General features: G+C 47.9%; 2 protein-coding genes across 3 annotated transcripts; both read right to left on the bottom strand.

Annotated features, from left to right (window-relative positions):
• Positions 1-119: 119 nt before the first annotated feature.
• Positions 120-2,914, bottom strand: LOC125542376 (enoyl-CoA delta isomerase 2, peroxisomal). 2 transcript variants are annotated; one of them, XM_048705398.2, is made up of 3 exons: positions 1,722-2,914; positions 996-1,052; positions 120-347 (listed from the first exon to the last, which is right to left on the bottom strand). In XM_048705398.2, exons 1-3 carry the CDS (start codon positions 2,444-2,446, stop codon positions 299-301), a joined length of 831 nt encoding a protein of 276 aa, XP_048561355.1. In that variant the 5' UTR covers positions 2,447-2,914; the 3' UTR covers positions 120-298. The 2 variants fall into 2 exon arrangements, with proteins under 2 accessions (XP_048561355.1, XP_048561364.1); XM_048705407.2 differs by having other exon boundaries at positions 120-344; positions 1,722-2,907.
• A 1,008-nt stretch (positions 2,915-3,922) lies between these two features.
• Positions 3,923-5,095, bottom strand: LOC125535149 (enoyl-CoA delta isomerase 2, peroxisomal). Its single transcript, XM_048698225.2, has one exon. It carries the CDS (start codon positions 4,908-4,910, stop codon positions 4,206-4,208), a length of 705 nt encoding a protein of 234 aa, XP_048554182.1. The 5' UTR covers positions 4,911-5,095; the 3' UTR covers positions 3,923-4,205.
• Positions 5,096-18,763: the final 13,668 nt, after the last annotated feature.

The following is an 18,763-nucleotide window of genomic DNA, read 5'->3' as shown; positions in this document are numbered from 1 at the left end:
TGTATCACACATAGTTCGGTCCAGGGCGTACAGTAGATGTGTCTTCTTAGCCCCATTATGTAGTAGTGGTAGAAAACTTTGCAGATATGTAATGTTCCATGAAATTTCACAATATCTAATGAATGTTAAAGCAAAGTCCTGATTCATATGAAAGTGCGATAATTTGATAGAAAACTTCCCAATTATTACAGTCCATGCATGCTTAAATAGATCAAAGCTCGGGAGCAGGTTACCCCACAATATGTGAATGCAAATTTACATGCATGGTCATCACTTCTTTCCTGTTCATGTACTCATTTCACGATCCATCCTTGTACATATCCACGAACGGTTCATGATTGTGCCTGCTTGACACGAAAAAGAGATAGAGATTTGATTACATCTTTCAGATGGAATATTTATTGCTTCGGTAACTACAATGTGTATATCTCAAAAACCAGTCCAATAAATTCTCCGACAGAGAAAAAATACATTTCCTTCCTTTTTGTTCAAATGTTTCAGGTCTGACAAAGCACGACAGGTACAGATGAATTGAATGCACCAAAATGTCTAAAAGAAGGAATATCCAAATAAGGTAACAAGCGGGCAAAAATATGGAGAAGGGGGGCAAAAAGATAAGAAACTTTCGCGCAGGTGCTATGTTATATTGGAGTATTTGAAAACCCCTCAAAAGTGATGATGAAATAACAGAAGTGGCCGCACATAGATTCGAAAAACTATGTAGAAGTATGGTGGCTAAACTGAGAACTAACTTTCAGTTAGGCATTTTTGCTTTTCTTTCTGAAGCATGCACACTAACTCCTGCAACTATGAAGAAGTAATCTCTTTTTTTTACACACAAGGCAGGAGCTCTGCCGATTTCATTAGGAGAAAAAAAATGAAGTTATCTTAAAAGTATTCACGTCCTAGTCGAGGGTTTAACTTTTTTAACAAAAGGAGTATGCATTACTGATCACCGTGGTTATAAGAAGGAAAAAAGGTGTGTTCACCATTACCATTTAGCCATCTTTTCTGTTATAACAGATGTCCGAGATGGCCCCGCTGCTTTATGACTGCAATCATGAACAAGATGGAAAATTAGGACATTTTCGAGGGATGGATTATCGGCATGACAAAACGTATCCGCCAAATTATGGTGCACCCATTTGGACAGTATACATATATAATTTGTTGCTGTGTTCGAAATATACTAGAAGCTAATTATTGCACATCTAAGTGACTCAATTAAATTAGTAAGAAAAAGAAAAAAGATAAAAAAAAGTTAGCATGAATTTCCGCATAAAAACAATGATATGGGACTTAGATATGCAATACTTAAGGTATATCTAGATGCACTTTAGCAAAACTGATACTACAAAACCTTAATTGTAACTGGCAAACTTGCTTGCTTGAGCATGGTTAAGCGGGATTGAGATCTAGTAACACGCCATGGACATGTCACCCATGAACAGTATGGTGCCTTTGCCCCCCCCTCTCCAATCCATCAGAATGGGGTCCAACGGTCAGGTTTGATATGAACAGTACGAGTCAACAGTACATCTACATTACAACATCTACAGTGATTTGTCTATAGGACCACGCCTATAGTGTTTTCTGCTGCAGTGATCGATCTGGGCTGTCTATTTCAGATCCAAGGGCCATGTTACGGCGTGACATGCTGAAGGCATGTCACTAGATCTCTGTCCGGCTAAGCGTGGTAGGTATGAGAAGAACATACAAACCTGTCTAGCTCTGCGGGAGTCGGCTGCGGTTTGTGCTTCTCCATGGTGATGGTGATGCCCACAGCGGCGCAGGTCTCGGCGCACAGCATCTGCCTCGTCTTGGCGAAATTGGCCCCGTCCCCGACCTGGACATCGTACAGCAGGTCGACGGCTTTGTCAAGCACCACCTGCCGGTTGCCGTCCGCGCCGTGCGTGGACCACCACGTTCCGGCGAGCTCCTTGCCGGTGCACGTCTGCGACCTGAGCATCAGCAGCTTCCGCAGCCGCGCGAAGGACAGCTTGTCACGCAGGAGCGTGGCCACGTAGTCTGGCAGCCGGCGCCCGCGCCGCGCCTCTGGGAGGCCGAGCACAGCGTGGTCCCATACGAAGCAGTGGTCGTGCGCGAGCGCCAGCGCGAGGCCCAGCGACGTCGCGTTGCCGCGCACGGCGGCCACGGTTGGCACGGGAAGCTCGAGCAGCAGGCGGATCACCTCGGCGACGCGTCCCGCCAGGTGCTCGGCCTGCTCCTCCGACTCCGCGTGGTGGTCGTAGTCCAGGCCGGCGCAGAACGTGCCGGCCTCGCAGGTGGTCACCAGGCCTTTCGCCTCCGCGTTGTTCCCGACTTTCTTGAGCACCTCGACGAGTTCCGTGATGGCTTCCTCGGTCAGGTAGTTGTGCTCGTCGGCGCTGGCCATCGTGAGGACCAAGAAGCCATTGCCCCTGGACTCTAGGCGGCAAAAGCTCATTGCTTGTGGAGTACTATAATTAGCTAGCTAGCTAGCTCTTAGTTTGGGATCCTGCTGCGGCAAGAGATGGGAGAAGAGATACCGCTGCTCCATATCTGAGTCCACGGTGGGGTTATGTGGTAATGTGCAGCTCTTACTTAACCATTTGGGGGCTTTTTTGGCCATTGAAACTTTCATAACAGCCCACGATGGGATTGTTTGACATTGTTACCAAGCTGAGGAGGCTCTTTGGAAGGTTCATTATTTAGGCTTCTTCAGCTAGCTCGGGAATAGATAGGGAGTTGAATTTTTTCTGTTCTAGTGGGAGCTCTAGGGTTAGGAGAGAAGTGAGCCCATTTGATCTACAAATCCACGCAAAATCTGAGTGCTAAAATTGGGGATTTGGAGCCTCCCCTTCTAGTTGGCTTCCACCTTGTACCGGATTCATTTTTATAGTGGAAGATTGCTCGCTGTCGCCCATGGTTTCTTCCCCGCAAGGGATTTCCACGTAAATCTTTGTATCTCCAATAAATTTGGTGTTTCTCTTGTCATATTGGTTGCTGCTCAAGTGCTTGCTTGTTATTGGTGCTTATTGGTCAAGTTTGGCATGGTTTCTTTGTGTTGACATTGGAGGCACGCCATACATGAGTTCCTTCAGATGTTGATGATTATGTTGGGGTATTAATATTGTAGCGAGCTTCTCTTGCAAGTATATTGCTGTGGCAATATTGGATAATTTCATACTTGTGGATTTCATGATATGGTTCAGATTTTCTACATGACACAAGGTGTTTGTTGTAATACTTGTGAAGATCTAGCTTACTATTTTGGTCCCTTTCGCTGCCCCTCCACGCTCAAAGGTTATATAAGTATATCAAACGGCTTTTTTAGACGAATACTATATAAGTATGCAGTACTACTATGACTATACAAAATATGGCTAGACAAATTACATACGGATTTTTATGAGAAGTAGAAATACAAAAGGAGGAAGATGAATGTAACAATGACGTGACTCAAAATGCAAAATCTTATACAGAAGATCATCCTCTTCGTATCAGGATAAATAAGATTTAAAAATTTAATGATTTCTTACCATTTAATACATTACAAAGAGAGGGAAGCACACTCCATTTAGAAATTAGAGTAGCTAGCTGAGAAAATATACTGTCCGTTCCAAAATATATGATTTATTAAAAATAATTAATGTAAAAAACTCCATCTTTGAAAAACGTTATAGTGAAAAATAACAAGATCCGTATCACCCAAAAATAAAATATGAAAATATATCTTGTGATGGATCTAATTGTAGTGATTTGTTTTTATAAATATCGATATTTTTTCTCCAAATATGATCAAATCTATAATATTTGACTTTTTTTTCTAATAGACCCTATGTTTTGCAACAAATAACAAACTTAGTTCCCTCAAAAAATGATAAGTTACTCTAGATCCAATTCTCGGCCATGAAGTCAATTTGTCATAAAAAAAACTCCAAAATCGAAAGCCCAAACATTCAATTACCTTATTATCGCACAAGACGATAACAATTGACAGTTCAACTTACAAGACCGATGATGCATAATTAAATTTGGTACATAATACACAAATTGCGATGAAATGATCATCTAGCCAACCTGAATATGAAGTGACACCCCGCAACGCAAAAGTTATTACAAGACAATATGGAATGGTCAATTTCGAATTTCAAGGAAGTAGTAGGGAGGAACAAATTAAGGACGGCTAACGTGCTGCAAGCATAGCTACTGTAGTTCATAGTTCATTCAGGAACTAGCTGGAGAACTGAGACTGCATTCCAGGACTCCCGGTACAGCTGCTTCCTCATGTCGGCATGCACCTCGCCGTCGCTGCCGGCCCATTCCTCGACCAGCTTCTTGGCCTCGACCAGCACACCATCTGGAGTGCCGGCTTCACAGTCGGCGAAATACCATTTCCTCATCCAGTTGCCGCTGCGCCACCGTGACTTGAGCGTGGTCAGCGTGTACCACCGGTCCGTCTTCTCCCGGACCAGCGAGGCGATGTGCGGCTGCACGGCGACGCCGTCCTCCACCATGCCGAGCCTGTAGGACGCGTCGCTGAGGACGACGAGGTCGTCGTGCGCAAGCGCCAGGGCCAGCCCCAGGGACGCCGCGTCGCCCGTGGCGGCGCACACCGTCAGCATCGGCATCTCCAGGAGCTCCTTTATCACCGCGGCCATGCCGTCCGACAGGGCTTTGGCCTGCTCCGCCGGGTTCATGCTTCTCTTGAGGTCATCGTAGTCGATGCCGTCGCAGAAGGAGCCCGGGGACGAGGTGGTGATGAGGGCACGGCATGGCCCGGACGCTGCGTCCTCGCGGATCTTGGCAAGCTCGCTGCAGAGCTCCTTGAGACCCTCGTCGGTTAGGTAGTGATGGCCGTCGGCTCCGGTGAGCTTCAGATGGACGATGCCGTTGGTCTTCTCCCACTCGCAGAAGGACGACGACATGGTTGGCTAGTTGTTGGAAGATAGATGCGACTTTGTGAGGGGGATGGCTGTGGTCTGCTTAGCTAGTTAAACTGGTACTAACTTGCTTGCAATTTTTTTAGGGAAACCTTTGCTTGAAAATTAGACCTTTGGGTTTTGATATCATGTAGAACTGCATGCCCCAGCCAGTTCACCCAAAAGGTCGAGCCGATGGAGAAAGATGGGCTATGCATTTATACATCAACAACAGCGGCGGTGGCCATGCGGTCTGGCTCGGCTGGGTGCGCCCTCCATGGCGGCTCAATGGGGATCCAAAGCTGATGGGTGGCCCGATAGCATGGTAGCCGGCTGCGGGCGTCGCAGGCCGGCAGACGGTTGTGGTTGCTGGCGGTGCTGGAACGACGGTGCTAGATCGCGGCTGTGTGGGTGCCACACTAGTAGAAAAAGACCCATTTGTCCCGGTTCATAAGGCCCATTTGTTCTGATTCGGGAACCGGGACTAAAGGGTTGGCACTAAAGCCCAATAACTTTAGTCCTGGTTCTTATACGAACCGGGACAGATGGGGCTTCACGTGGCCACTGCGGCTTGTCCAGGCAGGGGGGCCTTTTGTCCCGGTTGGTAGCACCAATCGGGACCAAAAGGCATCACGCGTCAGCAATTCAGGGGGTGGGGTTTTTGTTTTTTGTTTTTTTAAAGGGGGAGGGGGGTTGGGGGTTTTGGTGGTTTTGTAGGGTTAATGTAGGGGTTTCATATATTAATTGTGTTAGCTAGCTAATAGAGAGAAGTGTCTTCTCTTATCTACGTGCTTGGTCGATGCTACGTACTATACGTATAAAGAGGACTCGACACACTAGCTAGTAAGCAAATGAAGGAAACTATTAAGTACAGAAGATCGTCATGAACATATACAAAGAGAAGTGATCAACCTCTCCTTCTCCGAGAGATTGGTCGAACAGCAAGTTTTCGTATATCTATCCAATGGTACTGGCTACATATATACAATATTAAGATCTTTTACAATCCCTTAACTTCTGAACTCAAATTCCACATGGTATTCTCCAGCTTTACTGATGACGTGGTCAAGAAAGAATCCCGCTAATTCCTTTTGAATTGCTCGTATGCAATCTTGTGGTAGGAGTTCATCAGGCATCTGCCACGTCTAATTTGAAGAAGGGGGTCAATACATATATATGAATGAAACTCAACACAAATGATGGTATAATAAAATGAAATGTGAATATTATTGCTTATGCACTTCAAATTGTCTTTTAGAGTAGCCCTGATTATTTTTGCAAGTCGCGTTGTAGATAAACTCGCAAACGTAGTATTCACAGTAATTATTCCCGGGTTCCTGCCACAAGCACTTTACAAGAGATAGAGTTCAATCAAACTGACAATGAAGTATTATAAATGGTTGTAAGGACATTTTTATCCCTAAGTGTTTTGGTGATTGATGACAACGCATTTGCGGACTAATCGTGTGCCATGAGTTTTCCAGACTCTTCTCTGCTAGGCACAAGATGATTGGGTGCCCCTCGAAGACTGACGAAGACGACGTCTTTTCTACGTTTCTTTTTGGTGGATTTGAGTCGTAGGAAAGCCGTACTATTAAGAGGAGGTCCGTGTTGGAAAGGTTTGGGTGGAATCATCACGTACACGTCTCCTTTTATCCCCTCCTTCCTTGGAGCTTCCTCCGTTTTTCCTGCCTCCTTTGACTGGCTGCTGATGTGGTTGCGGTAGTACTGCTCCTGGATCAACGGTAGTACCATGGGCATCCACGGTAGTACCGCTGGTGCTCACGGTAGTACCGCTCCCCTGGAGCCGCACTACCGCTGCCCACCAGGCTAGTGCCGCCCTTTGCGGTAGTAGGAGCGGATGTAATTTTTTACATCCGCACCTGCCGCGGTAGTACCGCGCTATGCGGTCAGGCAGTAGTACCGCCGCTCGGCAGTACTACTATGTCGAGTTTTTGCTACTTCTGTTTTTTTTGCGGAAGTAGGCACGGAAGTTCCCCTTCTCCCTGGACGGGATTTTTGCCTTATGGTAGTACCGCATTGGGGGCGCGGTAGTACCACGCGTGCGGAAGTACCGCCCCCAGCTTGCGTCTGTTTCCCTGGCTGGGGTCGCAGCAGTACCGTGGGACGGTACGATAGTACCGTACTGCCGTGCGGTAGTACCGCTTGGTTGCAAGCAGTAGTACCGCGCGGCCTTGCGGTAGTACCGCTGGCCAGGCGCGGTAGTACCGCTGGCCGCAGGCTGGTTGGTGGGTAACGGTTGGATCTTTTCCACACACTATATAAAGGGTCTCCTTCTTCCCCGTTGACTCACCTCTTCCACCATTAAAGCTCCATTATTTCTCCAAGCTCCATTTTCGCCCGATCTCACTCCCTAGCCAACAAAACTTGTTGATTTGCTCGGGAGTGGTTGAGAAGGCCCCGATCTACACTTCCACCAAGAGATATTTGATTCCCCCTACTAATCCCTTGCGGGTCTTGTTACTCTTGGGTGTTTGAGCATCCTAGACGGTTGAGGTCACCGCGAAGCCATAGTCCATTGTGGTGAAGCTTCGTGGTGTCGTTGGGAGCCTCCAATTGAGTTGTGGAGATTGCCTCAACCTCGTTTGTAAAGGTTCGGTCGCCGCCTCCAAGGGCACCAATAGTGGAATCACGGCATCTCGCATTGTGTGAGGGCGTGAGGAGATTACGGTGGCCCTAGTGGCTTCTTGGGGAGCATTGTGCCTCCACACCGCTCCAACGGAGATGACTTCCTCTCAAAGGGAAGGAACTTCGGCAACACATCCTCGTCTCCACCGTCTCCACTCTTGGTTATCTCGTGCCTTTACTTGTGTAGCTTATTTGTCTCATATATCTTGCTTGCTTGTGTTCCTATTCGTGTTGCATCATATAGGTTGCTCATCTAGTTGCATATATAGACAACCTACTTTGATGCAAAGTTTAAATTGCTAAAGAAAAGCTAAAAATTGTTAGTTGCCTATTCACCCCCCCCTCTAGTCAACCATATCGATCCTTTCAATTGGTATCAGAGCCTCGTCTCTTTATTAAGGACTTTACCGTCCGAAGAGTATGGTTGATACCGTAGACGGTGCGGAGGAACACTCCGGTGTGAATCGTATCTCGTCTACGGGCGATGGGGGAACTTCGGTCTCTCGTGAGGAGTTCAATGTAGCCTCGGAGACATTGAAAACCTCCATGATGACCAAAGTTGAAAGCATGTTTACTAAATTTCTTGAGGGGCTTAAACTATCCACCGCACCGTTGAAAGTGGGGGATCCCGCCAACAAGGTGTCGGATGCTATCCCCGACAAGGGGGAAGCTAGTAGTGAAAAGGCTCCTTCTTCTAGTGGCAAGAATGGCACCGACATCTTTGCCCATGTGGAACCACCACTTGTTTATGGTGGACCTGTTCCTTCCACTCATTTGAATCATGCCGGTCCTCCTCCTAAGATTGTGAAAAATGAGGATTTTGATTCTTGGGTTTACCGCTTTAAACGTCATTTAAATCATGTGAACACTAACCTTTGGAGAATCATTGAAGAATGTTTCTATCCACATGATCCAAGCAACTTCACTCCTCGAGAAGCCGCGGACAATCAATTCAATGAGAATGCTCTCTTCATCATTCAAGATGCAATTCCACCCGAAGACCTACCTCATCTTCGTCCCTTCGCCTTGGCCAAAAATGCATGGCATTGTGTCGTGTCTCTCTACCGGGGAAGCGCAAGCATTCAACGCTCCAACTATGAAGTGGTACAAGATGAGGCCGATGAGTTTGCAATGAAGGAAGATGAAGAACCTCGTGAGCTTTATCGGAGAGTATCCAAACTCGCGGTCTCACTACGAGATCACGGGAGCAAGGACACGGATGACAATTGGATCAAGCGCAAATTCCTCAAGGCAATGATGCCCTACCACAAGGCCATGTCCTCCGTCATTCGTCAAAGACCAGACTTCCACACTTTGACCTCAAGCGAAGTGTTGGATGAGTTTGTGGCCATGAACATTTTGGACAAGACCGCCGACAATGCGGTTCTCCGTTCTCAACGGGCAAAGAAGCCTAACCTTGCTTTGAAGGCCAAGCTCACCGTGGAAGAAGAAGAAGAGGAAGAAGAGGAGAGCAACCCCGAAGATACGAAGTATGCATATCATGAACACATGGCACTTGCTTCAAGGCAATTTTGGAGCAAGAAAAACTCAAGGCCCAACTTTAGCAAAAACAACTCGAGTGGCACAAGGGGCAAGCAACGTGTAAGGACTTGCTACAATTGCGGCAATGTGAGTCATTTCGTTGCGGAATGCCCGTATGAGAAGAGGGAAGACAATGGTGGCAAACTCATCTGAAAGGACAAGGCCAAGTCGTTCCCCAACAAGAACAACTTCACCAAGAAGACTCCTCCCAAGGCCTTGGTTGTGCAAGAAGAGTACAATGAGGATGATGACGATGATGAAGATGATGAGTCAGTTGCCATGGCCTCCGTTGCCATTGCAACAACGTCACGGGTGTCTCTCTTCGACTCACCCAACGAGAGCATCATCGCCAAGTGCCTCATGGCTAAAGCCACCAACAAGGTAACCTCCAACATCAAAACTACCATCATTAATCATCCTTCCCCAACGGATAGCATTAATGAATTTGAGGGAGCTAATGTGGAGGCTAACGAGTTTGAGGCCTTTATGGGCAAACTCAAGGGAAAATCCAAGAAGCACTTTGTTGCTCTCTTGGAACAACTTGGTGAGGCCAATGACATGATCGAGGCTCACGAAGACACCATCTCTAAGATGGAAGGGCATAGTCGTGACTATGCCGATGAGATTTCGGATCTTTCCAATGCTCTTGAGGAAGAGCGTGGTCTTCGTTTGGCTCTTGAGGAGTCACACAACGTTGATCATGCTAAGTTAGAGAAAGATTATGATCATGCCCTCATTGTTTCTCGTGTGCTAAATTCCGAGAAGGCCAAACTCGGGGTTGATCTTGCTAGACTCAAAGAGGAGTTTGATATACTTGACAAGGCCCACAAGGCCTTGAAGGGTATTCACGCTAGTCTCAAGGAGTCTCATGATCAACTCCAAGTGAAGCTAACTAAGGAGAAAGCAATTTTTCCTCATATGGTTTTAATTGTGTTGGAAATATGCCCTAGAGGCAATAATAAATTGGTTATTATTATATTTCCTTGTTCATGATAATCGTTTATTATCCATGCTATAATTGTATTGACAGGAAACTCAGATACATGTGTGGATACATAGACAACACCATGTCCCTAGTAAGCCTCTAGTTGACTAGCTCGTTGATCAATAGATGGTTACGGTTTCCTAACCATGGACATTGGATGTCGTTGATAACGGGATCACATCATTAGGAGAATGATGTGATGGACAAGACCCAATCCTAAGCATAGCACTAGATCGTGTAGTTCGTATGCTATAGCTTTTCTAATGTCAAGTATCATTTCCTTAGACCATGAGATTGTGCAACTCCCGGATACCGTAGGAATGCTTTGGGTGTATCAAACGTCACAACGTAACTGGGTGACTATAAAGGTGCATTACAGGTATCTCCGAAAGTGTCTGTTGGGTTGGCATGAATCGAGACTGGGATTTGTCACTCCGTGTAAGCGGAGAGGTATCTCTGGGCCCACTCGGTAGGACATCATCATATGCGCAATGTGACCAAGGAGTTGATCACGGGATGATGTGTTATGGAACGAGTAAAGAGACTTGCCAGTAACGAGATTGAACAAGGTATCGGTATACCGACGATCGAATCTCGGGCAAGTACAATACCGCTAGACAAAGGGAATTGTATACGGGATTGATTAAGTCCTTGACAACGTGGTTCATCCGATGAGATCATCGTGGAACATGTGGGAGCCATCATGGGTATCCAGATCCCGCTGTTGGTTATTGACCGGAGAACGTCTCGGTCATGTCTGCATGTCTCCCGAACCCGTAGGGTCTACACACTTAAGGTTCGGTGCCGCTAGGGTTATAGAGATATTAGTATGCGGTAACCCGAAAGTTGTTCGGAGTCCCGGATGAGATCCCGGACGTCACGAGGAGTTCCGGAATGGTCCGTAGGTAAAGAATTATATATAGGAAGTGCTATTTCGGCCATCGGGACAAGTTTCGGGGTCACCGGTATTGTACCGGGACCACCGGAAGGGTCCCGGGGGTCCACCGGGTGGGGCCACCTGCCCCGGGGTGCCACATGGGCTGTAGGGGGTGTGCCTTGGCCTATATGGGCCAAGGGCACCAGCCCCTAGAGGCCCATGCGCCAAGAGAAGAGAAAAAGGGGAGAGTCCTAAAAGGGGAAGGCACCTCCGAGGTGCCTTAGGGAGGATGGACTCCTCCCCACCCTTGGCCGCACCCTTCCTTGGAGGAAGGGGAAAGGGCTGCGCCTCCCCCTCTCCCTTGGCCCTATATATAGTGGGGAAAAGGAGGAGCAAACCAATCTAAGGCCTGGCGCCTCCCTCTCCCTCCCGTGACACATCTTCCTCCTCCCGCAGCGCTTAGCGAAGCCCTGTTGGAATCCCGCTACTTCCACCACGCCGTCGTGCTGCTGGATCTCCATCAACCTCTCCCTCCTCCTTGCTGGATCAAGGCATGGGAGACGTCTCCGTTCCGTACGTGTGTTGAACGCGGAGGTGCCGTCCGTTCGGCGCTAGGATCATCGGTGATTTGAATCACGACGAGTACGACTCCATCAACCCCGTTCTCTTGAACGCTTCCGCGCGCGATCTACAAGGGTATGTAGATCCAATCCTCCCTCGTTGCTAGATGAATCCATAGATTGATCTTGGTGACACGTAGGAAAATTTTGAATTTATGCTACGTTCCCCAACAAATTGATAATGCAAATGCTACTAACCCGTGTTGTGAGCATATACATCTTGTTGAGGAAAATGCTAAGTTGAAGGAGCAACTTGAGAGAGGTCTTGCGACTTGCATACAAGGCAAGAAGAACCTCAACGATCTCTTGATCAACCAAAAGGGAGGTGTGGCCAAGGAAGGGGTTGGGTACGTCCCCGACTCCAAGAACAAGAAGAAGAATGACAAGACCAAACGACCTCCTCCCCTCATGCTAACCTTTGTGAGGGCGGGAGAGAGTGTCCCCGAGGAGAAGAAGAAGAACAAAGTCAAGAAGGGCAATGTCACCTCTCCAAACAAAGCCGGCGATTTTAATCCTTCTTATGTGTTATGCCGTGCTAGTGATGGGCATGTTTATGCCAAATTTGTTGGTTCTCTTCATGAGTACATTGAATGGTCTATTTGGGTTCCTAAGACCCTTGTTACTAACATCAAAGGACCCATTAAAAAATGGGTACCTAAAACCAAGCATTGATCTCTTGTAGGTGTTTGCTTCCGGTGGTGGATCATGGTTGCTCGATAGCGGAGCTACAAATCATATGACCGGAAGCAAGGACTTGGTGGTGGACGTGCACAAGGTTCCATCTATGCCCACCAATGTCGAGTGGGGTGACACCTCATCTTCTAAGGTATTGGGACTTGGAAAAGTGGTCATCTATCATGATCTCACGATCGAGAAGGTCATGCTTGTTGAGTCCCTTGCATACAATTTACTTTCCGTTCGTCAACTTGCTATCATGGGCTTTGCCACTTTCTTTGATATCGATACTGTGGCCCTCTTGTGGAGCAAGACTCTTAAAGTAGCCTTTGTTGGGCATGTCGAGAACGGTCTATATGTGACTAACTTTTCGGAGCGACCCACTAAGACCGCGACATGCCTAATGGCTAAAGTTGATGTGGGATGGCTTTGGCATCGCCGTTTAGCCCATGTCAATATGAGATCTTTGCAAAGTCTCCTCAAGGGGGACCATGTCCGTGGACTAACGAATGTTAATTTTGCTAAAGATCGTGCTTGCAGTGCCTGTATCGAAGGAAAGCTACATGAGAAGGCTCACCCTCCCACGACTATCATTTATTCAAAGAGGCCGTTGGAGCTCCTTCACATGGATCTCTTTGGGCCTCCATCCTTCGATAGTCTTGGAGGTAGGAAGTATTTCTTGGTGATTGTGGATGACTACTCAAGGTACACGTGGGTGTATTTCTTCAAGAGGAAAAGCGAGACCCAACAAACCGTCATTGACTTTGCAAATGAAGCACAACGTCAACACAATGCAAAGATCTTGACAATAAGAAGTGACAACGGCACCGAGTTCAAGAACTACACCTTGGATGAGTTTCTTAGTGACAAGGGAATCAAGCATCAATATTCCGCACCCTACACCCCTCAACAAAACGGTGTTGCGGAGAGGAAGAACCGGACGTTGATGGATGCAGCAAGGACCATGATGGCGGAGTTCAAGTCTCCGTACAACTTTTGGGCCGAAGCCATCAACACCGCGTGTCATGCATCAAATCGGCTCTACCTCCGCAAGGGCTTGAACAAGACTCCATATGAAATACTCACCGGTAACAAGCCCAACCTCAAGTACTTCCGGGTATTCGGGTGTAAGTGTTTCATTCTCAAGAAAGGTGTTCGGTTGTCTAAATTTGAGGCTAGAGCTTATGAGGGCATATTTGTTGGTTATGCTACAAACTCTCATGCTTACCGTGTCCTCAATAAATCCACGGGACTTATTGAGGAGATGTGTAACATGGATTTTGATGAGAATAACGGCTCCCAAGTGGAGCAAAGTGGCACTTGTGATGTAAGTGATGAAATTCCTCCTCAAGCCATAAGAAGAATGGGTGTTGGTTTCATCCTACCCATTGAGGAATCCCTTGTGGCCGAAGGAGAAGGACAATGCTCCACTCAAGTGGAGCCATCACCAACCCAAGGCCCACACACTTCCGAAGAACAAAGTGAAGGCCCTCAACCTCATGAACAAGACCAAGGGCTAGATCATACTCAAGACGGTGTGGACACACCAAGTGATGCCCAAGGTCAAGTTCTCTCCCCCGAGCAAGTTCAAGATCAAGAACAAGTTCATGACGGCGCTCAAGATGATCAAGTAGCCGCTCCTCAACTCACCACCGAGGAGGAATTAGAGCGTCGTGCCGCCAAGGTTGCTTCCAAGATCTCCACCAAGGATCATCTCATGATGAATGTGCTTGGAAGCTTAAGAAAGGGGGTAAGCACTCGTAGACAATTAGCAAATTATTGTGAGCATCACGCGTTTGTCTCTTGTGTGGAACCCCACAAGGTCTATGAGGCGCTAGAAGATCCGGATTGGCTCAATGCCATGCACGAAGAACTCAACAACTTCGAGCGCAACAAAGTGTGGAGATTGGTGCCAAGGCCAACGGGGAACCACAATGTCATTGGAACCAAGTGGATATTCAAGAACAAGCAAGATTCCCATGGGATTATCATTCGCAACAAGGCTCGTTTGGTAGCACAAGGCTACTCCCAAGTCGAGAGTATCGACTACGGTGAAACCTTTGCTCCCGTTGCTCGTCTTGAATCCATTCGCATGTTGATTGCATATGCTTCTCATCATAACTTTAAGTTACAACAAATGGATGTGAAGAGTGCTTTTCTTAATGGTCCCATTAATGAATTGGTGTATGTCAAGCAACCCCCCGGGTTCGAGGATCCCTACTTTCCCGATCATGTGTATCAACTCGATAAGGCACTCTATGGCCTTAAACAAGCCCCACGTGCGTGGTATGACCACCTTACCGAGTTGTTACAAGACCGTGGTTTTGAAGTTGGGCTAATCGACCCCACTCTTTTTACTAAGAAGGTCAAAGGGGAGTTGTTTGTGTGCCAATTATATGTTGATGATATTATCTTTGGTTCTCCTAACAAAGCTTTCAATGAGGAATTTGCCGCTCTCATGACCTCAAAGTTCAAGATGTCCTCCATGGGAGAGTTGAAGTTCTTTCTAGGGTTCGAAGTGAAGCAAAGAAGAGAAGGAACCTTCATCAATCAATCCAAATACACTCAAGACATGCTCAAGAGATTCAAGCTAAGTGACGTCAAGCCGGCTTCCACTCCAATGCCCACCAAGTGCCAACTTGACTTAGATCCCAATGGTAAAGTGGTGGATCAAAAGGTATATCGTTCCATGATTGGATCCTTGCTTTACCTTTGTGCATCTAGACCGGACATCATGTTGAGTGTGGGAATTTGTGCACGGTTTCAAGCCGCACCTAAGGAAAGTCACTATGTGGCAGTCAAATGAATCTTTCGATATTTGGCTCATACCCCAAACTTTGGCTTATGGTACCCAAGAGGATCAAACTTCAAGCTTGTAGGGTACTCGGATTCCTATTGGGAGGGAGACAAAGTGGATAGGAAGTCCACTTCCGGAGGGTGCCAATTCCTTGGTTGCTCTTTGGTAAGTTGGTCTTCCAAAAAGCAAAGTTGTGTGTCTCTCTCGTCCACCGAAGCGGAGTATGTTGCGGCTGGTAGTTGTTGTGCACAACTCTTATGGATGAGGCAAAATTTAAAGGATTATGGTGTCACTTGTGACAAAGTGCCTCTTTGGTGTGACAATGAAAGTGCCATCAAGATCTCTCTCAACCCGGTGCAACACTTCAAGACAAAGCATATTGAGATCCGGGATCACATTAGGCGAGGAGAGATCGAGCTCAACTACGTCAACACTCATGATAACCTTGCAGATATCTTCACGAAGCCCTTGGATGAAGCAAGATTTCGCGAGTTAAGGCATGAGCTAAATATCATCGATTCAAGCAATGTTGCTTGAACCCTTGCACACCCCATCATACTCAACGTGTTGTCCTATTTAGATGTAGGCATGGACATAGGGGGAGTGATGTTCTCTCAATGAACTCTCCCTCCCCCCATTATGCATAAATCAATCATGTCTTTCACATTAGCCATATTTGATGGTACTTGTGCTTCAAAGACGAGTTTTGGTCATGGACCCAAGGATAATTCTTCGCGGTGCCATACCAATTGACTCAAACATAGGTGGCTACGGCCACCGCCCTCTCTTTTGGAGAGGTGGTGTCTCGTGGTTGGTTCGTTTGTCGTGTGCCTTTCTGGTTTTGTGTGTTGCGTGGTCTTGTGGTGTTGTGTTGGCTCGGAGTGGTTTGTGCAAAGATCCAGTTTTTCGTGCTCAAAACGTGCATCTTCTTGAGCCCACGGTACTACCGCGTCTGGGCGCGGTACTACCGCTTTGGGAGGCACGGTACTACCGCGCCACAGCACGGTACTACCGCTCTGGTGCAGTACTTCGGAAGTACCGCACTGTGCGGTACTACCGTGTCTGGGCACGGTACTACCGCGCCGTCAAGGGCGCGTGGGGGTTATGACTCGGGCAGGGGAGTTACAACTCCCCATACCCATTCATTGTCTCTCTCTCCACGTCTCTCCCTCTCAAGAACGGCGCCGGAGGCCCTCGCCGAATCTCCGTCTCCGGCCACTCTCCTCGGATTCCGACCGGTGGGATCGTTCCCCACCACTTCCTCTTGCCATGGACCAAGGTTTTTCTCCAAATCCCTCTTTTTCTTGGCTGTTCTTTTGCTTCTAGGCTTTTGGGGAGAAACTTGTTGTTCTTGAGATTTTAGGCCAAATCTATGCAAGAGTAGGATGTAGGAGAGTCGTGATGCGTAGGAAACATACTTGATATGCTGTCTTGTGGTAGCTTTGTCCAACCGTAGTACTGCCGTGGTTTCGCGGGCTTTCTTAGATTTGAACCAGTTCAGATCTGACGCGGTGCGGTACTACCGTGCCCGATGTGCGGTACTACCGCCCGTCAGGTGCGGTACTACGGTACCGTGCGGTACTACCGCTCCGCAGACGCGGTACTACCGCGCCGGCCGCGGTGCTAAAGTCGTACTACCGCTCCTACACACGGTACTACCATGATCTTGCACGGTACTACCGCGTCTAAGAGCCGTACTACTCTCTTAGCTCCGCGGCTCTTGGCAGTACTACCGTAGGGATCAAATCTCTCTCTAGGCATGTATCATGTGTGCTTTATACTTGTTTCACTTGCTTTGTTGTGGTCTTTGCATTAATCTCTCTTGGCTGTTGTGGGTGTTTTTGCGTTCTGTGTCTCAGGTGGTGGCTCTCGCCGTTCCAATCCCAGTCGTGACACTGGCTCCAAGCGTATGCGCAACCCCCAAGATGAAGCCCCAGAGGGCTCCAATGCCCCCAAGCGCAATGTCAAGTCCGTTGCCAGCAAGCAAAAGGAACCGGCTAAGGGCATGGACGAGATTTCAACCACTGAGTATGTCGAGCGCCGGAAGATCAATCCCTATGTGAATCCTCGGGCTATCCTCAGAGGCACCGAGTTGTTCTGGACCAAGCAACAGACTCTCATCTATCTGGATGTGATCAAGAACAAGCAGAATACCTACGTGGATGTCAAGTGGATAGACATGCATCACCTACGGAAAGACAAGTTTCGTGACTATTTTGGAGAGGCTCTGGACTTGGTGGAGCAGTTTGCTATTGAGCTGGTGATCTCCTTTCACCTTGACTATGACTCTGAGCTTATCTGTTAGTTCTTTGCCTCAGTGTACTTTCATCCCGGGGTGGAGCGGAGGATGACTTGGATGACCAATGGCCGTCAGCTGTCTGCTACATGGAAAGAGTTCATGGATCTGCTGCACATTCCTGATGACGGGCTTCACACCCCCGTTGGCGTCCGCCCCCATGCCAACTCTGAGTCTTTGCCAACAAGAACCAGCTTCAGCCCTTCCTTGTTGAGAAGGTACTCCCCAATGGGAAGTCATCTTGGGTGTTGAACTCCTTTCTGGATATCATGCATCGCATCTTCCACAACACTCTGTTCCCACGCATTGGCGACAAGGACAAGGTTCATGGATATCTAGTGGACATGTTGCTCTTGTGTGCAGAGGCACGTACTTCTCAGACTCAGCCACTTGATGTCTCTCACATCATGTGGTGTGAGCTTCGGTTTGCGGTGTTCACTCGCAAGGTTCCTATCTATGGACCGTACCTGTTTCGGCTGCTCTCCGCCACTTGGGAGAAGACGTATCCAGGTGATGAGTTCCTTGCACCAGACTGGATTCGCCATGAGTCCATCAGCCTCCGCGTCAAGCCCAACTGGGCCAACACCACTACTCGTGCTGAGGCATCTTCTGCTAGGAGGGCTGCTGGTGAGAGGGAGGCTGCTGCTGCTGAGACTACTGCTGAGGACCGTGCTGCTAGGTCCACCACTTCTTCCTCTGAGCCATCATGGGCCAAGAAGCTGAAGGACAAGATGAAGACTCTCTTCTGCATGCAGGCGAAGGGACAGTACAGGGCTCACGTGACTGACAAGGAGAGTCGCCGTCGTGACAAGAAGGTGATGAGGCTCTTTGGAGAGGATGTGTCTGGCGGGTCTGAGGAAGTCATCACAGAGGCTGCCTCGATGTCTAAGCAGGGCTACAAGTGGACCAGTTCAGAGGATGACATGGAGGAGACTATCCTCGCCGCTGAGTCTGACGAGGAGCACGAGGAGCAGTGGGACGACTTCTCTGCCTGAACCACCCCGTGTGTAGGTGTCCTCTCTGCCTTTTTTGGCATCTCGATGCCAAAGGGGGAGAGAGTGTAGGGATTTGCGTTGTGTCATGCTTGGTGTGTTTGTTTGCTTTGTCGTTTGGACCTCGTTTGCTTTAGTTCGGTTTGTGCTTCCGAGACCTTTCCTCCATATGGTGTAAGACATATGCACTCTATCTATCTTAGTTATCTTATGTTTGTACTATCTTGTCTAGTGATAAATTTGCCTTGTCTCTATAATATAGGGGGAGCTCGCTTCCTAGTATTCGTGCTCATCTATGTGGCACACATTTAGGGGGAGCCCGTCTATATTATAGAGAGGAGGGGTTTGCTTTTACTCAATAGTATTTTTCCTTGTGCAAATCCCGTTTTGTCATCAATCCACCAAAAAGGGGGAGATTGTAAGGAC

Source organism: Triticum urartu, chromosome 1A (genome assembly GCF_056163025.1).
Source record: "Triticum urartu cultivar PI428250 chromosome 1A, HENAU_Tu73, whole genome shotgun sequence".
NCBI classification, from domain to species: Eukaryota; Viridiplantae; Streptophyta; class Magnoliopsida; order Poales; family Poaceae; genus Triticum; species Triticum urartu.
This window is presented reverse-complemented; position numbering and strand designations above follow the sequence as displayed.